This window comes from Megascapheus bottae, chromosome 4 (assembly GCF_031878675.1).
Source record: "Megascapheus bottae isolate mThoBot1 chromosome 4, mThoBot2.hap1, whole genome shotgun sequence".
Lineage (NCBI taxonomy): Eukaryota > Metazoa > Chordata > Mammalia > Rodentia > Geomyidae > Megascapheus > Megascapheus bottae.
In genome coordinates, this window is record NC_143512.1 from 63109782 (window position 1) to 63128814 (window position 19033).

Here is a 19033-nt window from a genome sequence, read left to right on the forward strand (position 1 = left end):
AAAATGAACATTTCTGATACTGTATATTTTCATGTCTAATTTTTCCCTCGGTTCCTTTTTATGAAATGCATAGCTTTTGTGAGAGCCCCATCTGCTCACTTGTTTTGCCCAGCATTTCATTTAAATCTTTGATCATATGACTGAAATCTGCTGATTCTATTGTCTGTTCTCCCTGGATATATTTTTATTGATATTTTTCTCATGAGGATGAGTAATATCTAATAATTTTATTGTAAGCTGGACATTGTAATTGCTATATTGAGAGCTGGAATATTGTTTTTTTTAATGGGCTGAAATTTTTTCCCTATTAGTAAATCAATTAATAGGCAGATCATCCTGATCCTGCTGAGACTTGCTTTCAGGCATTGATTGAGTATGTCTGCATTAGCCTGTATTCTCCTTTTCCCAGAGTGAAGTCCATCTGGGAGACTTCAGTGAAACTCTTTCCTAATTACAGCCTTGGGAGGAATCTTAATCAAATGCCTAGAGTGTTCACCAAAGTGTCCTTACTTGCTGTTTGAAAACCGTAATATTTTTCAGCAATCTGTCCCCTCCAGAATCTCCATTCCGTTTCCAGCCCCTAAGAGTTGTTCTTTGCCAGGCCTCCCAGATCCAAACCAAATGTTTGTACAGCTTTGCATTCAGCAAGAGGATCATGTGCAGATGTTTGCAGCTCATGCTCTGAAGAGCATGCTCATCTCTAGTGTTCTTCCCCTCCAATAGCAACTTGCTTCATTATCGTTGTACTCCGGCCATTTTCATCCATCTAGTGAGATGGCTATTCTTTTTTGTTTTCACAACTTTGCAGTGGACTTGAAAAGGGTTCCCATACAGAAAGCCAGAGGGAAAGTAGAATTCAACTTTGTTCTCCTACCTGAAAGTCACAGTGGCATTCTACCCATTATCCAAACCCAAACCCATTTCTTTTACATATTTATCTTAAATAACGTTTGTATTTCGTCGAAATGTAAATCTAATACCTATTTCCTCATCATTTCCATTTTATAGCATTGTAAAATCGTTTCACATACAATGTACTTTAGCTTCGGTTTCTGGTTCTGATCACCAGTGTGTTAAGTTCTTGGGATATAATTGGTCAGTTTTTAAGTCTACTGATTCTCATGCCCAGGCACTTTTCCCGGTAACGTTTGACAATCTTTGGGTGTGAACTGTTGTTGGTCTTCCTAGGAGTGTAACCTCTGTTTTCAAGAAACGATTTGTAATGCTACTGATGGAGGCCAGGGGGCGCTACCAACCTGGGTCCACAGGGTTACACCCCCATGAGCCTAATCAGCGTCATGGATCTGGCCTAATCTTCTGATCTCAGATATGCTACTGACATTTGTCCTTGAGATTGCTCTAATTTTTCCAGTTTTCCGTTTTCCTCACTCTCATGTCAGTGCCACTACTCCTGGCTCTCAGCTCTTGGTGCTGGGGCTTTGCTTATATCCCAAACAAGCATTCAGCTACCGCCACTGGGCCATATTCCAGCTCCCAGTTTTGTTTCTTAGTGGAGTTTGGAGGAGGCTTTTGGTAACCCTCCATCCCCACCCCACCCCCAATCAACATTCATGATTTAACAATAGTTATCCTTTGGCCAATAGGTCACCATGAGTTATCGAAGTATGAGTTATCGAAGCATGAATTACCTAAGGTATAGTGGAAGAAAACCAGGAATACAAGATGGGTTCTAGATGGATTCTTCCTACTTTAGCATATAGGTGTATATATATATTTAGTTAAGTGAACATAAAAAATGTGTTATAAACTTTCACAAAATGTACACACGGCTTACATTGGGCAGGAGTGGAAAAACCCTGGTCCATGAGTTGTATAAGGCCTGCAAGTAATTTAGTATATGATGAGATAGACAAGGTTTTTATCAGCTGTCTGTGGCCAGCCCACCTATATTAATAATTTTGTGTGGCTCATAAATGATGTTATAGGTAACCAAATGGCCGTTGGCAGAAAAAGATTCCCACCTCTGGTTTAAAAAAGATGCTACAGGAATGGAGGGAAGGAGGGAGGGCAAACAAATGTAATCAATGGATATTCTGTAAAAACTGAACATTAAAAAAAGATGCTACAGAAACAGATGTTGTAATTCATACATTTAATCCCAGTACTCAGGAGGCTGAAACAGGGGGATCAAGGTTTCTATACTAGCCCAGGTTATATAGCAAGATCTTCTAATAAGGAAGGACAACAAGGAAAAGACAACAATATGTGAAGAAATGGTATATAACATAAATAATGAAAGCACAGACAAGAGAATTTAATATGACAGATCTGATAGTTTTATTACTGAATTTTAGTGCTTTATTAGCTTCGAGTAAAAAATGTAATTAAATGTAGATGCATTAATGAATGTTAAACATTTTAAAACTGGAATTAGGCTGTGAATAACAGAAATTTACATCAAGTAAATTTATGCTGCGCCATAAGATGCTAGATAATACTACAGAGCTTTCAGATTAGACAACTGAGGTGTCAAAATACAGAGATCGTTTTAAATATATTGCAGTCATGCTAGAACTCATACAATATTGAATAGATTATCTTGCTAAAAGAGTATTTTTAAATATTAGGCAAAGTACATTGCAGTGGGATTATTGTAGTAGTTTCTCGTATGGTATAAAAATGTCTGGAACAAACAAACAATTTGTTGACAAAAATAAAGTGCAGTTCCATTGATTAACCAAAGCAGAAAAGGGGAAAATAGGCTGGAGATGTACATAAAGGAGTACCAAGCTTTATTGTGCAGTTGGATAGCAGCAGAGATGTTCTTAAACTTGACTAAGCTGATGATGTTCTGTACTGAAATACCCAAATAACTTTTCTTCTAAAGTCTTTAACTTTTCACTCAAGTCCTTAAAAAGTACACCCCCAAACCATGAATCCTTATCAGCAAAGAACTTCCTTAATAAAAGTAGTGCTTTATGAAACTGATAAGAGTTGTCCCTCCTAACAAAATTTTTAAAGGGATTTGAATAGAAATGTAGAGATATGACCAGGAGAATAAAGAAACACTTCATAAAGGAACTACAAAGATGACTTTTTCCATGTGGGTTATGAAAATAATAAATGCTCAAGATTTCTATTGCTTTAATATTGTCTTTTGAATACTGTGTATATATTAAAATAGAATAAACAAAAAAACTCGAAAGCACCAAACAGAAAAGGAAATGTAGAGACAGGTCTCTATGTGATTGTTTTGTATGAACAAGATTTTTCTAAGAGTTTAATTTTATACAATTTGAGGTAAGAAAGGACTGAGGAACTACAAAATATTTTGTATCATGTGGATGTTTGATATTTATTCAATAGTAACCCTGTCTTCCAATGAATAGTGAATTCTAGAACAATGTTACATATGTTATATTATATATAATATAGTAACATTGCATATATAATATATATATACTGTATGCTTAATTCTCAGATCTTGAAAAAAAGTAATTATAGTAACAACTTAGGACAATTTAAAATATGTGGAAGTCAGAAATGTTTTAGTGTTCTTTTGAAAATAATTAAAATATAAATGTGCAATTTTTTTGTATGTGTTTTTCTTATGTCATAGAAAGGGTTTTCTAATGTTTCAGTTGAGAGGTTTTTGAACTCATTTTATAGGCATTTGCTGAAATTTCCTTTATGTTTTCTAGCTCTGAGGGAAACTAGTTGACATTGGGAAAGAAAGACATCTATTAGTGAAATTACACTAAACACTGATAGCTGGAATTGGAAAATGAGTGTGGCAGCGTAGAAACTGTAGCCAATAAACTAGCTCTCCATATTTAGATATTCTTTAAAAATTTTGTGACATTTTAACTATTAAATTCCAATATTCAAATAAACTTTTTATAACTAGATTCTTTTAGAACTCTTGAATTTTTGTATCTCAGAATTCAATAAAAGCATTTTTAAACACTCAAATATATTCAACTACATTGCTTTGTACTGTATCAGTCAAGTAGTCACTTTCAGTGGTTCCGTAAGCTGTTATTTCAATGTTTATAATTTAAGTTAAAAAACTAACAAAATTTTTCTAAAATAACGGGTTAGGTTGATGGGTAACATTGTACGCATATGTGGAACTCTCACAGTGAAATCCCCTTTATACAACTGATTTCATGATAATAAAAGCTTTAAAATTTTCTCTTAATTTTCCTTAGAAAAAGTTATGCAAGTATGAGTTGATTTTAGCACAAGCAAAGTGGGAAAAATAAACCAGACCAAAATCACCCAAATTTCAACCACACAGGCATATGGAAATGTTAGTCTACTTTATTTTATATGTACTTTGCTCTTTCACAAACATAGTTTTGTTTTTTCATTTAAAACTGTTTTAGCAGGAGGTCATTATCCTTAGCAGAATTGTTTAAAAATGAAATTTAAATTGGGGACAGATTAAAATGTACAGGAATCCCTAAATTATCCTTAATCTGAGATATGTTCCGATTGGATCAAGAAAGGATGTCTATCAACTAGTCTTGTGTTACAATTATAAAATTTGTTTCAATTAGTCCACTATTTGCCATTTCTAATGGGCTCTATCTAGATATTCATTGTGCAGTTTAACTAAAAAGGGAAGTTACTAAAAAATAGTCTGACCAAATTTTGTGGTCTTCAGCTTGTTTTTATCTCCATATGGCCTATGTACCAAAGCCGATAGATTAAAAGGAACTAAGATTTTGGCAAGGAGGCTTCTGTTTCTGCTCAGCATTACAACACATTCAAACTTGATAAAATATAGTTTATTAACTGTATGAACCAGGATAGAGAAATGAAACCAGACTACCAATGAAGTCATTGTATCTGCAAAATCAGTTATGATTTAGAGGTGTGGTCTTGGACTGCATTTCATATAACAATTTTTATCAATGACTAATACTATCAGGAAAAGAAAACAACATTCATTGACACAGCAAATGAAACTAAGCTGGGAAATGAAAACCAAGAAGAGGAAGTCACACTCTCAATGACCAGATTAGAATCGAAATAAAATTGGAGAAGTAGTTAAGAAGTAAACAAAATGAGTAAGTCGTTTAGATGAATTAAAAATAAGCAGGGGGAGAAAAACAAGTTGTTTTGTTGTTGTTGTTGTTTTGAGGAGGAATGGTTAGCTATGGAGAGGTATCACAGAAAACATGACCTGGGGATGTTAACAATAACAATGTCAATAGTGTCACTGATTAAGAAACCCACACAATATTGTGAAATGGACACCTTACTATATCTTACCTAAACTCCTGCTTTCCAGTTGCCAAGCATTAAGAACTTGTTTTTTGTTATTTTTTCCAATCAGAAATACTATTCACTCAGCCAATTGAAGAAGCAAGCCTTCAAAACACTGAGATAGTAATAGAAGGAAAACAAGTTTCATTTTAAGACTGAAGAAAGGTAACTTTATTTTTCCTACTGGAAGACATGGAGTACTTGAGTAATGTCTTTAAGTTAGCACATACAAAAAACGAGATCGAAGGCTATCTTCAGGCCCTTAAAGTATCTGAATATAAGTATGGATCCGTTGTACTTATCTTTAACAATAGACTGAGAAAATGAAGTTAAACTATGTTAGAAAGTAGTTACTTTAGAATAGGTAGAACTCAAAATAAAACAGGATAAAGAAAAAATTGGTCAGACATTAGAATCATCCCAAGAAACTAGACACTCTGGTTCTCTCTCTCACACATACACACATATCTATTGATCTATTTGACTGCAAGTTTGTTGTTACTGAAGTTATTACTGATAAATTTCAGGAAACTTTTCTTTAGTGTAGTTAAGTTATATCCTTGAACTTAAGTGCAGTATGTAGGAGATAATTGTGAAGAACCGGACTTATAAGCAGGTGGCATGTTAGGGAAAAGTTCCCATTTTGTTTTCCTAATGCTATTTAAAAAAAAAAAAAAACAAAACCAAAACACGTGTGTGTGTTTCATCAATTATACTAACTGCAGGACACTAAAAAGTTAACTTTTGATGTGTATCTCTGCTTAGTTCTACTTACACGTTGTATGTAAGGTGTCTGAATACACACGCTTTTTCTCATGTTTACAAAAACAAGAAAACTAGTTTCAGTAGTTTCTGAACTACTGAAGTTGCATTGTCCTGTTACATGGCTGCTGCCATCATTTGCGTACTTCCTACCCCTGATCTTTTAAATGTTTCCAATCATCAATGGTTACTCAGAACTGCAATCAGTTTAACACTGGACTCTTCCTTCGAGCACGAAGAAGATGAGAACCGGGAAGGAATTGGGGGCTTCGACTTATCCAACCTGGATTTACGGACCACGTTACGGGTGCAGGTCCGGCGGGAGCGGGGGAGAGGGGGCAACAAGAGGGAGGACGGGAGACAAAAACAACCCGTTCCGTCTCCCATCCACGTAAATGCAGTGGAAGCCGGGAGTGGCTGGGCCGGACGCCGGCGTGTACGGAGCGGTGGCCGGGTGTGAGGCTGGCGGGCGTGGGACACCCTTCCCCTCCGGGCGTCCGCAGCAGCCGGCGTGGGGACGCCCGGCCCCCTCTCCCGGGCCCCCGGGGCCCAGCCGCCCGGCTCCGCTCCGCCTCGCGCGCCCACCGCGCACGCCCCGCGGGAGGAGCCCCGGGCCGCGGGAGCCCTCGGGGTCCCGGGCGAGGCTGCGGGCACGCGGATTTGGTGACGCCTGGACGGGGCCGGAGCGGAGGCTCCGGGGGTTTCGCCCACAAGTGGACGCCGCGCCGCGTGCGCACGTTCCCCGCTCCTGCCCTGCGGGTGCTCCGCCGAGCGTCCGCACCGCCGCGCCGGCGGAGGAGGGGCCGCGGTCGGGCGGCTTCAGCAGGTGGCCGGCGGCGGCAGCAGCCCGGCCCCCGCCGTCCAGGCCCCGTGTCCCGGCGTCCGAGGGGCTCCGCGCCCGCATCCACGGACGGGGCTCCCCCGAGGGGACAGTCGCATCCGGCGCCACGCGGACCCGCACCCGGGACCCGGCTCGCCGCCCGCTGCCGAAGGGCGGGGAGGGGCCGCGGGGGGCGGGCGCGGCGCGGCGAAGGCAGGGAGGGAGAGGAGGGGGTTCTCGCGCGATCGGGCGAGGTTTCCGGTGTTGTGACTGAAACCCGTCAATATGGCGGCGATTGGCCGCGGCCGCTCTCTGAAGAACCTCCGAATACGAGGTAAGCCCGCGGCAGCCCTCGCTCGCTGCTGCCAGGCGCCCGTCTCCACGGCGCCCGCCTGCCTTCGGCCCTGGGTCGCGGGAGCGGGCCGGGGCGGTGGCCGGAGCCGGGGGCGGACGCCGCCGGCCCGGGAGCGGAGCCTAACTGGGGTCGTGTGTCTTGTCTCGCGCAGGGCGGAATGACAGCGGCGAGGAGAACGTCCCGCTGGACCTGACCCGAGGTAACGCGGGCGCTGCGGGCGCGAGGCCGGCGGGGCGCGGGGGCCGAGCGGGGCGGCGGCGGCGCCGGACCCATCCCCCTTCCCGTGCCCGCTTCCCTCGCCCCTCTCTCGGCCCCCGGGCGTGCGGCGCGGGCGGCGGCGGCGGCGGCGGCGGCGGCGGGGGAGTTCGGGGCGGTCCGCGGTCGAGCCTGCGGGTCGCTCCCCGGGATCGTCCGGATCCGGGCGGGAGCCCGTGCGCCGCGGACCCCGGCTGGGGGGCGGCCGGGACCGACGGGGGTGGAGGTGGTTCTGGAGGTTGCCGGGAGGATGTTTGCGGGAAGAACGACCACATCCTGCCCTCCCCGGCCCCTCCGAGCCGAGGCCGGACCCGCTCTGCCGTGGGGGGGGGGATCGCCGACTGCCTGGGTGGCCTTTCTCTGTGTCCCGGGGCGTCTGGTTGGGGGGTGGCGGAGGGGGTCGGCCCCGCAGCTGGGACCACCCGGCCGCGAGGTGGAGAGCCAGTGATTTCCTGCGGAGCGCCCGGGTGTGCGCGGTCCTTCTCCCCGCGCTTCCCCTTCCCGGACCGCCCCCTCACGCCGCCGCAGGTTCATTGTTTACCTTCTGCAGTGGAGGATTTGTTTACACCTTCCGCGCCGGGCCCAGGCCGGGTCGGTTTTCCAGAATGGAAACTGGCCTACCAGTCCCCAGTCCGTCCTCCCCCCCCCCCCCCCCGTCCCCGTGTCAGTCACCGTCTCTCTGAAGAATTGGTAGATCCGCCTTTCCACGGTGAACAGCTTTTGGTTCACCCAGCCCTCTCGTGGTCGTGTTTCACCGGAGCTGGGGGCTTGGAGTGTCACCTAGTTCAGCGGTGTAGAAGCAGTTTCTTTCTTTTGAGATCCGTGAAACATTTCACGAAGTCGAGTTATAAGTCGTTGAAAACGTTGTACACGAGATCCTTGCCCACCCCCTCCCCACCCCCTCGTGTTCTCCGTGTAATGATGATGTCTGTTGTCCACAGTTATCTCCAGAGTCGTTGTGGAGGCTCTCGTGTCTGTACTGACAACATACTACGGTCTCAAGTTTGTTTTTATTTCATAGGAGTATTGGATTGCAGTCTGAAAGGCCAGTGTTCATTTAGGTACAAGAGCACATTGTTGTAACTTCATATTCATCCTCTTAGTGCAGAGACCTAGTTTATAATGAACCGAGTTCTTTTAAACGTAGAAGACCTGGGCTGAGATGTACCTCGATGGCAAGGTGCTTGTCTACCAAGTTTCAGCCTCCTGGGTTCTATCCCCCAGTATCAGAAAAGACAAAACAGTTATAAAGGCAGAAAGAGTTGCTAACATGCACTTTACTAGAGTGTACATACCAGAAATGGCAACTAATTAAACCACCAGAACACCAATATGCAACTTTGTGTGCGTGTGTGACTTTATAATCTGTATAGTATATATGTAGAAAAGCTATGGAAAATGGACTTTGTGGTATACTTATTAAGAAAAATAAGGCAAATTCGGATAGACTTAAAATTTAGCTTCCCAGTTCTTTAACACTTAGTTGATTAGTGATGCATGTTATAAATGGAAATGAAAAGCATACTTGGATAAATTTGAGTCCAGTTCTACATTGAAAGCCTGCTTAGATATGGTCTAGACATAATGTATAGGTGCACTTTAAATCGAGTTTGTTAAGCTCCTATATAGAGCTTTCTCTGGTGCCAACATTTTGGGTTGTGAAGAGCTTATGTACAATTTTGATTCAAAACCTTTGGCTACTCCAGTTTAACTCAGAATTTTTGCTCTGTTACTTGCTCTGTCAAAAGTATATAGTGCAACTAGAATAAAAGTTGTGCACAACTGATGAAACATTGTAAAAGCAATAGGCAACTGAGTTATATGAGAAGCCTCTTCCTAAGTCATAACATAGTTTAGAATAAAGTAATCTAAATTAAATAGTATCATCAGGTAGTGATATTGTTTAGAGAAACTGTTACTCTGACAAACATTTATTGTTCAAAAAGACTTGTGGTTTAACATGAGGAAAGTTCTTAATAATTTGAGAACTGTGAAGTACTCTGTGTTACAGCTGAAGGGCAGCTGTTTGTGGATTGGATTACAAAATGCAAAAAGATAAAGCTTGAGTAACAAATTTTTTTGTTGTTGTTGTTTAATGCTGAGGCACTGTTTTCATTTCTGTAGTTTTTGAGAAATTCATTTGGTAGATATACAGCAGAGTTCATTATACATAAAAAGTATATAGCAAAGTTCATGATACATAGAAATTATGCTCAGATAATGCCTATGGGAACCATCAATGTGTAGTAAAGAGTTGACAATGAAGTCAAACAATTACTGCAATTTCAGGTGTGATACAAGTGTGATATTTAGTAGTTGGGTCTTCTGGGGCAAGTATTTTGACCTTGCTTAACCCCTGTAGGTTCCCCCCCCCCCATATTAATAGAAGGTAATAACTTCAGAGTAAGAATGAAAGTGTATTAGGCAATTCTTAACAAAAGTACTTAGCATCAGACTCTATATTTTGTGAGTAATATTTAATCATACTTGCCTTGTAAAATTAGGATTCCCTAAATATTAAAAATATTTTCACGCTGTGAGCCTGTGCCTCACACCTGTAATCCTACCTGCTTTCAGTAGGCTGAGATCTGAGGATTGCAATATGAAGTCAGCCTGGGCAAAAAAGTGCAAAACAGTTATCTCTAATAACACCCCCTTTTCCCCAACCACCTGGAATTGAAGCTGTCACTCAAGTGGTAGAGCTCTAGCCTTGGGCAAAGAGAAGCTCAGGGACAGTGTCTTAATCTTGAGTTCAAGCCCCAGAACTGGCAATAAATAAATAAATAAATAAATTGGGCCAGTCCAGGGCTTGAGCACAGGGCCTGAGCACTGTCCTTGGACTTTTTCAAGGCTAGAGCTCTACCACTTGAGCCTCAGCACCACTTCCAGCTTTTTTCTATGTATGTGGTACTGAGGAATTGAACCCTAGTGTATGCCTGGCAAGCACTCTACCACTAGGCCAAACTCCTAGCCCATTATAAAATTTTTAATAAGGGATAATATAATTCAAGATTCTTCTTGTGAGAAGAATCTAATAGCTTTTGTTGTTTTGTTTTTGTCAGTCAAGGGACTTGAACTCTGGTCTTGGGTGTTGTCCCTGAGTTCTTTAGCTCAAGGCTAGCACTCTTCCACTTGAGCCACAGCTCCACATCCAGTTTTCTCATGGTTAATTGGTGATAAGAGTCTCACAGGATTTGGTATGTATGGTAGAGTATAATATTTTATTTCATAGGACCATAGAACTTTCTGATGCCATATCGTTTATTACTAGTAATGATTTGACTGCCTTTGCAAACTGCTTGAGGCCCAGGAAAAATGGGAAGTTTTAAAGTTTGGAACGGGCATTGTTGTCATGGACTACTTTAGAAGCTCATTGTATTATATTTTTACAGTTCAACTTACTGGTTTTAGTTTCATTCAGAAACCTACTTAATATAATCTGTGTAAGTCTCCAATATTTTATTAATACTGTGAATTTGTTCATTTCTTTTCTTAGTGCATTTCTTCCTAGTAGTGACCTTAACAACTTGAAAACCATCATGGTGTAGTGTCCAAAGTGAATTGCCAAAACATGGGCAAATATGTATGCAAACATAATTTCTAGAATGTAATTACTTAAAGTACTAGAGCATTAATTTTTGATTATATAACCTCCTTTATTACTAGAACAAAAAGGTTGACTAGAAGAGTGGGAAGTTTGAACTTCTGTTTTTGGATTTCCCCAGGTTGGGAGGTTACTCACCTGTTTAATTGCTCACTTCATTTAGACCAAACACACCTAGATTGAATGCTATACAGGAGGTTGGATTTTGTGCTAGAGGAATAAAAGTGAAGGCGCTCCTTGGTATTGATATTGAAACTGATATAAAGAAATAATGTAAGTTGGGCACCGGTTGCTCATACCTGCAATCCTAGTTACACAGGAGGCTGAGATCTGAGCATTGCGGTTTGAAGCTAGCTTGGGGTGGAAAGTCCGAGGCTCTTATACCAATAAATAACTCAGAAAAAAGCCAGAGTGGTACTATTGCTTGAGTACAAAAAGACGCAGGGAAAGTGCCCAGGCCCTGAGTTCAAGCCTCAGGACTGGCCGTAAGTGGCCACAGGAAGGAGGGGGGAGGGGGGAAAGAAGGGGGGAAAGAGAAAGGGAAGGAGGGAGGGAGAAGGGGGAGAAAGAGAGTGGGAGAGAGGTGATTGCAGAATTAATAAATCCAACTATTAAAACAAAAACCTAGTTCAGTAGTAACTAGGAAAGAATGATTTGTTTTTCTGAGGGATAGATAATTAGAGGGGTTGACTTATTATAAAAATGTTTTGTATTTAAAGTGGAGGGAAATGTGGGCTTTCTAGGAAATCTACCACATCTTTGGAAAGGAAAAGTCAGTTGGCAAAGGAGTGGTTTAGAAGATTACTAATATATCCCAAGGACTGGATCATGGATTTGGGTATAGAAATGAAGGCAAGCAAATTTATATTAGAATGTAGAGTCAGGGAGGGGGGTGGGAGGAAAACATGGGCAGGGGTAACAATGTTCAAGAAGTAATGTACCCCCTTCTTGATGAATGTAACTGTAACCCCTCTGTATATCACCCAACAATAAAATAAAAAAGAAATATAGTATCAGCTAATTTGCTTTCTTCAGATTCAAAACTGACATTGTAAAGGACCATTCAGTGCAACTACCTTTAAAGTTTTTTTTTACTTTATTATCCTTCAGTAGTTCTACAAAGGAGTTACCATTTAACAAAGCAGTTTATGGATAACAGTGTATCTTGATCAGTGTCACCCATTTTCAGCATTCTTACCCATCTCTTCTACCCATCCTTTTCCTCACTTGTTTAAAATTTGTAAGGTATGCATTGAATTCGAATTCTTGACTGCATCCTCCCTCCCTTTTCTTCATTCCTCTACTCTCCCCATTGACCTTTCAAGTATGTGTTATTAATGGAAATGTGGTAGATTCAAATAGTATAAATTCCTTAGAAAGATGAAGTTCTACAACCAGGACAACAGCTATTATGCAGATATTTTTAATTTCTTTATTGAGAAGATAGAGGTTGTCTAATATGAATTGCCTCTCATACTTAACTTTCTCTTTCTTGGAGTCAACAATGAAGCATTTTTGTTCCATTCTCAGAGTAGTTTTATGGTCCTAATACAATTTCCTCTAAGAGTCTATGTAGAACTAAGATTCTTTTCTTTTCCTTCAGTTTTTCACATTCAGCAAGCATTTGTTGTATCCTTTATAGATGGGTAACTATGGTAGTTATAGGTTAAGAGTGGGAAATGTGAAAGGTGAGGTCAAAGATTGTGTAACAATTACATTTCTGTAGATTCTGTAGGCAGAATAATTTATCTTCACCCTACAACTTCATTTCTTAATCACTATAATTTTGTAAAGTACTGCTTTCTTCCAATAGTGAAAATATCCTTTAAGAGATGCTAATATCCTCTTATAAAAATTCATTGGCATTTAAGTTCCACATACGCTATTAATACTACTACTACTATATTAGTAGCTTTGTACCAAGCACTAAAATATATTGTCATAAGCTCAACTCTTTAAGATACTCCTTAGTTTTTACAGTTGAGAATATAAACTTTGACATTTCAGATTATGGAGATTTAGGTGTAATCGAATTAGGAGTGACAGGGCTAGTGAATGACTGGTAAATATCCGATAATCACCTTAAACTCTTGATGTAGGCTAGGAGTTTGATCTAGTGGTAGAGTGCTTGCCTAGCATGGGTGAAGATCCACGTTCTATTCCTTGGTACCACATACATAGCCGGAAGTGGTGCAGTGGCTCAGATGATAGAGCTTTAGCATGAGAAAGCCCAAGGACAGCACTCAGGCCTTGAGTTCAAGCCCCAGAATGGCAAAAATAAAAACAACACAACCAAAAAAACCAACTGGGTACCCAAATTGTACTTTGTCAGCACTCTATAGGTGTAGAGGCCAAGCCCATCCTAGAGCTAACTTCCTACAATTTATCTTTGAAATGTCTGTTAAATTCACTCTTTTCATGCCACTGTTTTTCTGTTTATATCCTCATTATCTAATTTGGATGAGTTAGTAAAGATCTTGCTTCATTCCTAGCGCATCATTTCTCTGCAGTTCAGATCTTGTCAATCCCTTAAGTTAAAAACTAAATACCACCATTATTACCTAAAACAAATTCCCATACAACTTCCCACCCACATACACCCATTACAGGCTCATTTTTGCTTACAGAATACAGTCCATGGCTTGGTCTTTTATGATTAATTGCTATATTGTTATCTTCTGTATCCCTTAGCCATTCACAGTATTTCTACCTCTGCATAGTTCACTTGTGTAGTAGCACATTCCCTTCGTTACACACAGTGCTTCATAAAGGGCCTTGGGGTTGGTTTCTAGTCCAAAGTACAATCTTCCAGTCCTGTTCTTTCCCCTTGGAAACCATGCCTCTAGTTAAGAATAATTACTTTAGTTCAAGAAGACTGACAGTTCTTAATCTGTGGCATGTTGTTTCATATTTACTCAACCTTGCATATGTGTTACCTCTGCATTTCCTAGAAATGGATTTCCAGTATTCTTTATAGAAATGCAAAAGCTTTAATGGTCAGAGTCATCTGCCACTGTAGAAATCACTTCTTCCTTATTCCTGTGGGAAACTTATTCCTTCTTCACAACTTTATTTTCTTTTAAATAGCAATTAGCACCATCTCATTTTAGATATTTTTACCCAGTTTCTTTCCTCTGTATCATCTTAAGCTTTGTGAGGGCAGAGGCCCTCTTTTATTCAGATGATGATGTAGTATGTATGTGACAGATAAAAATAAATAAGAATGAAGAGGATAACAATAAAATTATGGAGTTTATAATCTGTGAAGACAGGAGAAAATTTTTTTTAGTCCCAAAAGTAGTATTGAAGATGGGGTTTGGAGAACTGAGTTGTAATGTGAGGGTGATTTTGGCATGCTATTTCATCTTTCTGGGCTTCATTGCCTCAAACTCAGATGGGTAGTACTTTATATTTCCATCTATCCTGTGGTGATATTGGAAGGTTAAAAAGAAAGCATTTATAGCCTTGTTAAATCACTGTGAGAAATAGTCTCATAAACAATAATGAATACATGTAGGAGTGGTGGTATTTCATAGCACTTTAAATGTAAATTACAGTCAACTCTCAATTTCCTTTTAAGTGATCCATCTGCTGTGACTTGCTGTCTCCTCCCCCTCCCAGGTCTCAGGCTACTGAAAATAGGGCTGTGAAAAGCACTGTGGGGTGAGTGAATGGTTTGCATGCCTGTGTATCTGTACCTTTATCACCCATTTAATTACAGTCCACTCTCAGTTACCTGCTCCCCCAAAAAGGGTCATAGTGGTAGATGAGTTCTAACTGTGGAATCTTAATACTTATATGTAGTTTGCGAAGATTATGTGTTCCTTTTTCCCTCTCCAGCAGATTGATACAACTTTCCTTTTATACTGTATTTGAATTAGTAAATTTTTTTATTTCTACAAGTTAAAATGCATTTTAGCTAATCCACGTACGAATAATTGAGAGTTGACTGTTAAGCATTTTGGGTTGTCCATTGTTTTGTACTATTGTGCCTTTTTGTTAGTGTGGGAAGGTTAAAGCAATTTATTTCTATAATGAGTGCAATTATGTAGTTGACAAGTAAGTAAAAAATTATGTAAGCTAGCTAATTTATATCTCCTAAGTAATAGGGTTAAATGAGAATATACACCTAAGTACATTCTTCATATTCCTCTTCCATCTAGACATTGCATGCATTGAGCAGTGTACTTGGTAACGATGGAATTTATATAAAATATAATGAAATAGAAAATATATCAATGCTTTAAACTTACCCTGTTTAAGGATTTAGTCAAACTTAGTAACAAATATTAAAATAGTTTTCTTTTTTAACCTGGATTAACCTAGAATTTGAAGAATTTGGCTCCTTCAGTTACTTTGCCATTTTTAAATTCCTATTTGTTAAAGAATTAGAATTTGTAGCAGTTTTCTTAATATTTTGAATATGTCATTGGCTTATATTAGTTATTGGGGGGATTTCATTGTTATCTCCTCACATATCTGCACTGTATTACAGTCCGTTTCATCCTCTCTTATGCTCTCTGTTCTACCAGTTAGCATTTCCTCACAAGTTTTCTTGTTTTTTTCCCCCCTAATTTCAAATAATCTATTTAGGCAGAATTTAACCTTCTGTATCCTCCCTACCAGCATAATCCCTCCTGCTAGCCCCTACCCAGCTGGGCCAGTCAGTATATTATTGATAAGTATACTATTATTGCTGGTTGGTATTGTCAGTAGGAGGCGCAAGTCTTCATTCAGGGAAGTTATGTTGTAGTTAAGATGCAGTTGAAGCCAATAGTACAGCACTGTACTATTTGAAGTACCTGCCAGTTATCATCTCCATAAAGAAGTTAGAAGCTAAGGGAATTGGGGGCGGGGGGGGGGGTGAAAAGAACAAGGAATGTAGGGAGTGAGCACGCTAGAGAAAAAGACCTTCTAGAAAGGAGGAAGTGTTGTCTGCCTACAAGACCTTTGCATAAAAGGGTTGCATTGCATTTAATAGGTAGAGCTCTGGACTGGGGTTTGAAAAATCACCACTTAATTTTGAGAGGAAACACATTCCTGGCTTATTGTTCATATTTCAAGATAAGGTTGAGAAAAATTGTTGAGATTTTTGTCCTTCCTATAAATCTCTAATGTCCAAGACTTACTATATTTCTTACTTGGGCTTATTACCTGACCTTGGAAAGCAAATTGAGACTGGGCTGGATTGAGAGATTTTAGTCACATTGTGAAGTAATTTTGTACTTGTGACTGTGAATATATATAATGACCTACATTCTAAACCTTACCATAAATGATTTTCTTTCGTACACATATATATCTCTTCTCATTATTAATTCAGTTTTGTTAATGCAGAGTAGTATGTGTGTTCAAGAGACGCTTAAATTATACTTATTTCTACATATATAATCAAAATAGATTATAAATGGGATGATTACTGTGTTTTTGCTATTTTTCTCAATAAAATTATTTTCTGACCTCAGAATTTAACACATACCTAACAGAACAAATATTTGAAATTATACTGAAAAAAAATACAGAATGTTTTGTTGCTTAAATCCAGACATCATACCTTGCCCTCTAGTAATTTGGGTAAACAATAATGTCTGGGAACATGGTTGCTGTATTCAGGTAGCAAAATAAGATTTGAATGCCACTTGCAGGGATTTTAGTCATCTTGCTCTGAATCTAGTATAATTTCATGTATTTCTGAAGAATGAATGAAGAGTAAAGAGACACAGAAGCTGTAAACAAAAGATTACCAAGTAATTTAGTTGCAAAGAAGGAACAGCTTGCCACATAAAATGTACTTATCTGTTCTAGATGTGTGTATATTGTAATTTCAAGTAGGAAACTACAAAAATTACAAAGATGACTCTATAGCTACAACATGTTCTCCTGGGGATTAGATTATGTATGGATTTGGAGAAGGTGGGTTCTGAAGTTTTGTGGTTATTTTTAGTATTTTTGGAAGATACTTTACAAATAATTTTGCTAGCCTTCTTGCTGTAAAAGGAACAACAGTCTTCCAAAAAATAGAAGACAGTTATTATTTAAATCTTCTATTGATGGGTAGGTTATTTACAGAGTTTGTTTCTTTGTCATTGTTTTATGTCTGCTAGTAAAGATTTATCAGGTTAGCCAAAAATTGAATAAAAGTAACTTTTAGCAATTTGACTTAATTTATTCTTTTAAAACAACTCTTTTTTATTTGGTATTTACTAATCAAATATATCAGGAGTAATCAGTTGGATGTAAGATTTATGCAAGTATAGAGTTTTTTTCTTTTCCTTTTGTCAGCCAGTTACTGTTTATTCAATATTATTGAAATGTTTGTTAACAGTAGTTATGTGTCCAACATTATTTAGTTGCTAAATGTTTAAGGCATTTTTTTTTTTATTGAAAAGCAACAATTCTGTTATATGTTGTAGAGTCTTTTGAGAACATCATTTAAGGGCCGGGAGTTTGGCCTAGTGGTAGAGTGCTTGACTAGGATGCACGAAGGCCCGGGTTCAATTCGTCAGTACCACATACATAGAAAAAAGCTGGAAGTGGTTCTGTGGCTCAAGTGGTAGAGTTCTGGCCTTGAGAAAAAGTCCAAGGACAGTGCTCAGGTTCAAGCCCCATGACTGGCAAAAGAAAAAAAAAAAAAAGAACATCATTTAATTAAACCTAGTCTTTCTGCATTAGTTCACTTATGTATCTATAAAGAAAATGAGTCATGCCTAACTACCCCAAAGGTCATATAGGTATTAAGAGAGACAGACTTGAAATCCATATAACTTTTTACTTAATAGTAAAATACATGCACCTAAGCTTTATAGTTTTTTCCCAAAACATGAAGAGTAATGATTTGAAACTCATAAGAACTAAATTAGTAATTTAGAAATGTATATGTTAACTATTCAGATAAAATTATTTGGGAATAATTATGAATTTTTCCTTAAACATATTAAATAAAGTCAATTCTCTTTAGTCTTTAACATTTTCATCCTTATGAGTATCTTTTTTTTTTTTTTTTGCCTGGCTAGGCTTGAACTCAGGGCCTGAGCACTGTCCTTGGACTTTCTCAAGGCTGGAGCTCTACAACTTGAGCCTCAGCATCACTTCTGGCTTTTTTCTATGTATGTGGTACCGAGGAGTCGAGCCCAGGTCTTTGTGCATGCTAGGCAAATACTCTACCACTAGGCCAAACTCCCAGTCCTTGAATGTCATGTTTTTGAAGTATTATATATGTGTTAATATGGTTAGTAAGAAGTATTTTATGAAAATAAGTAATAAGTACAAAATACATGGACAAAATACTATCTAGTCAGGGACAGGAGAGTAGCCTAGTGGTGGAATGCTCGCATACTGTGCATGAAGCCCTGGGTTCAATTCCTTGGTACCACATACACACAAAAAAGCCAGAAGTGGCACTGTGGCTCAAGTGGCAGAGTGCTAGCTTTGAGGAGAAAGTGTCCAAGGACACTACCCAGGCCCTGAGTTCAAGCCCCAGGACTAATAATAACAATATCTAGTCAAATGCTAACATCCTGAAGCAGAGACAACCTTGCTTTGGAGACCTACTTATGTGGATTTGAATCTTGACTCTCATTTAAAAGTTTATGGTTTATCTGCTGGTTAAACAATGTTTGTAAAATATCTCTTCCAGTTTTGGCACATAGATTATGATAAATAGATACCAGGTATATAGTTAATGAAAATAATACATGTGAAAGTAAGATTTTTTTCAGTGACCTGGAAATATAATCATAGAAAATGGATGTTGTGGGGCCGGGAGTTTGGCCTAGTGGTAGAGTGCTTGCCTCGCATGCACGAAGACTCCGGCTCAATTCCTTGGTAGCACATTCATAGAAAAAAGCCGGAAGTGGTACTGAGGCTCAAGTGGTAGAGCTCTAGCCTTGAGAAAGTCCAAGGACAGGGCTCAGGCCTGAGCTCAAGCCCAGGACTGGCAAAAAGAAAAAAAAAAAAAAAGAAAAGAAAATGGATGTTTCCATTTTGGATGGGTAAAAATATG

The 19033-nt window shown here is 39.5% G+C and overlaps 1 protein-coding gene across 3 annotated transcripts in view; it reads left to right on the top strand.

The window, feature by feature from the left end:
* The first annotated feature begins 7060 nt into the window (after positions 1-7060).
* The window catches only part of Rictor (RPTOR independent companion of MTOR complex 2), an 85662-nt gene continuing 73689 nt past the window's right edge, over positions 7061-19033 (top strand). For 2 of the 3 annotated variants that reach the window (XM_090332019.1, XM_090332020.1), the window contains exons 1-2: positions 7061-7151; positions 7324-7371. In XM_090332019.1, the coding sequence (XP_090188145.1) occupies positions 7103-7151; positions 7324-7371 (97 nt within the window). In that variant the 5' untranslated portion in view covers positions 7061-7102. Of the gene's footprint in view, positions 7152-7323; positions 7372-8380; positions 8489-19033 lie in introns of those variants that run through there. The other variant, XM_090332021.1, reaches the window with a different exon arrangement.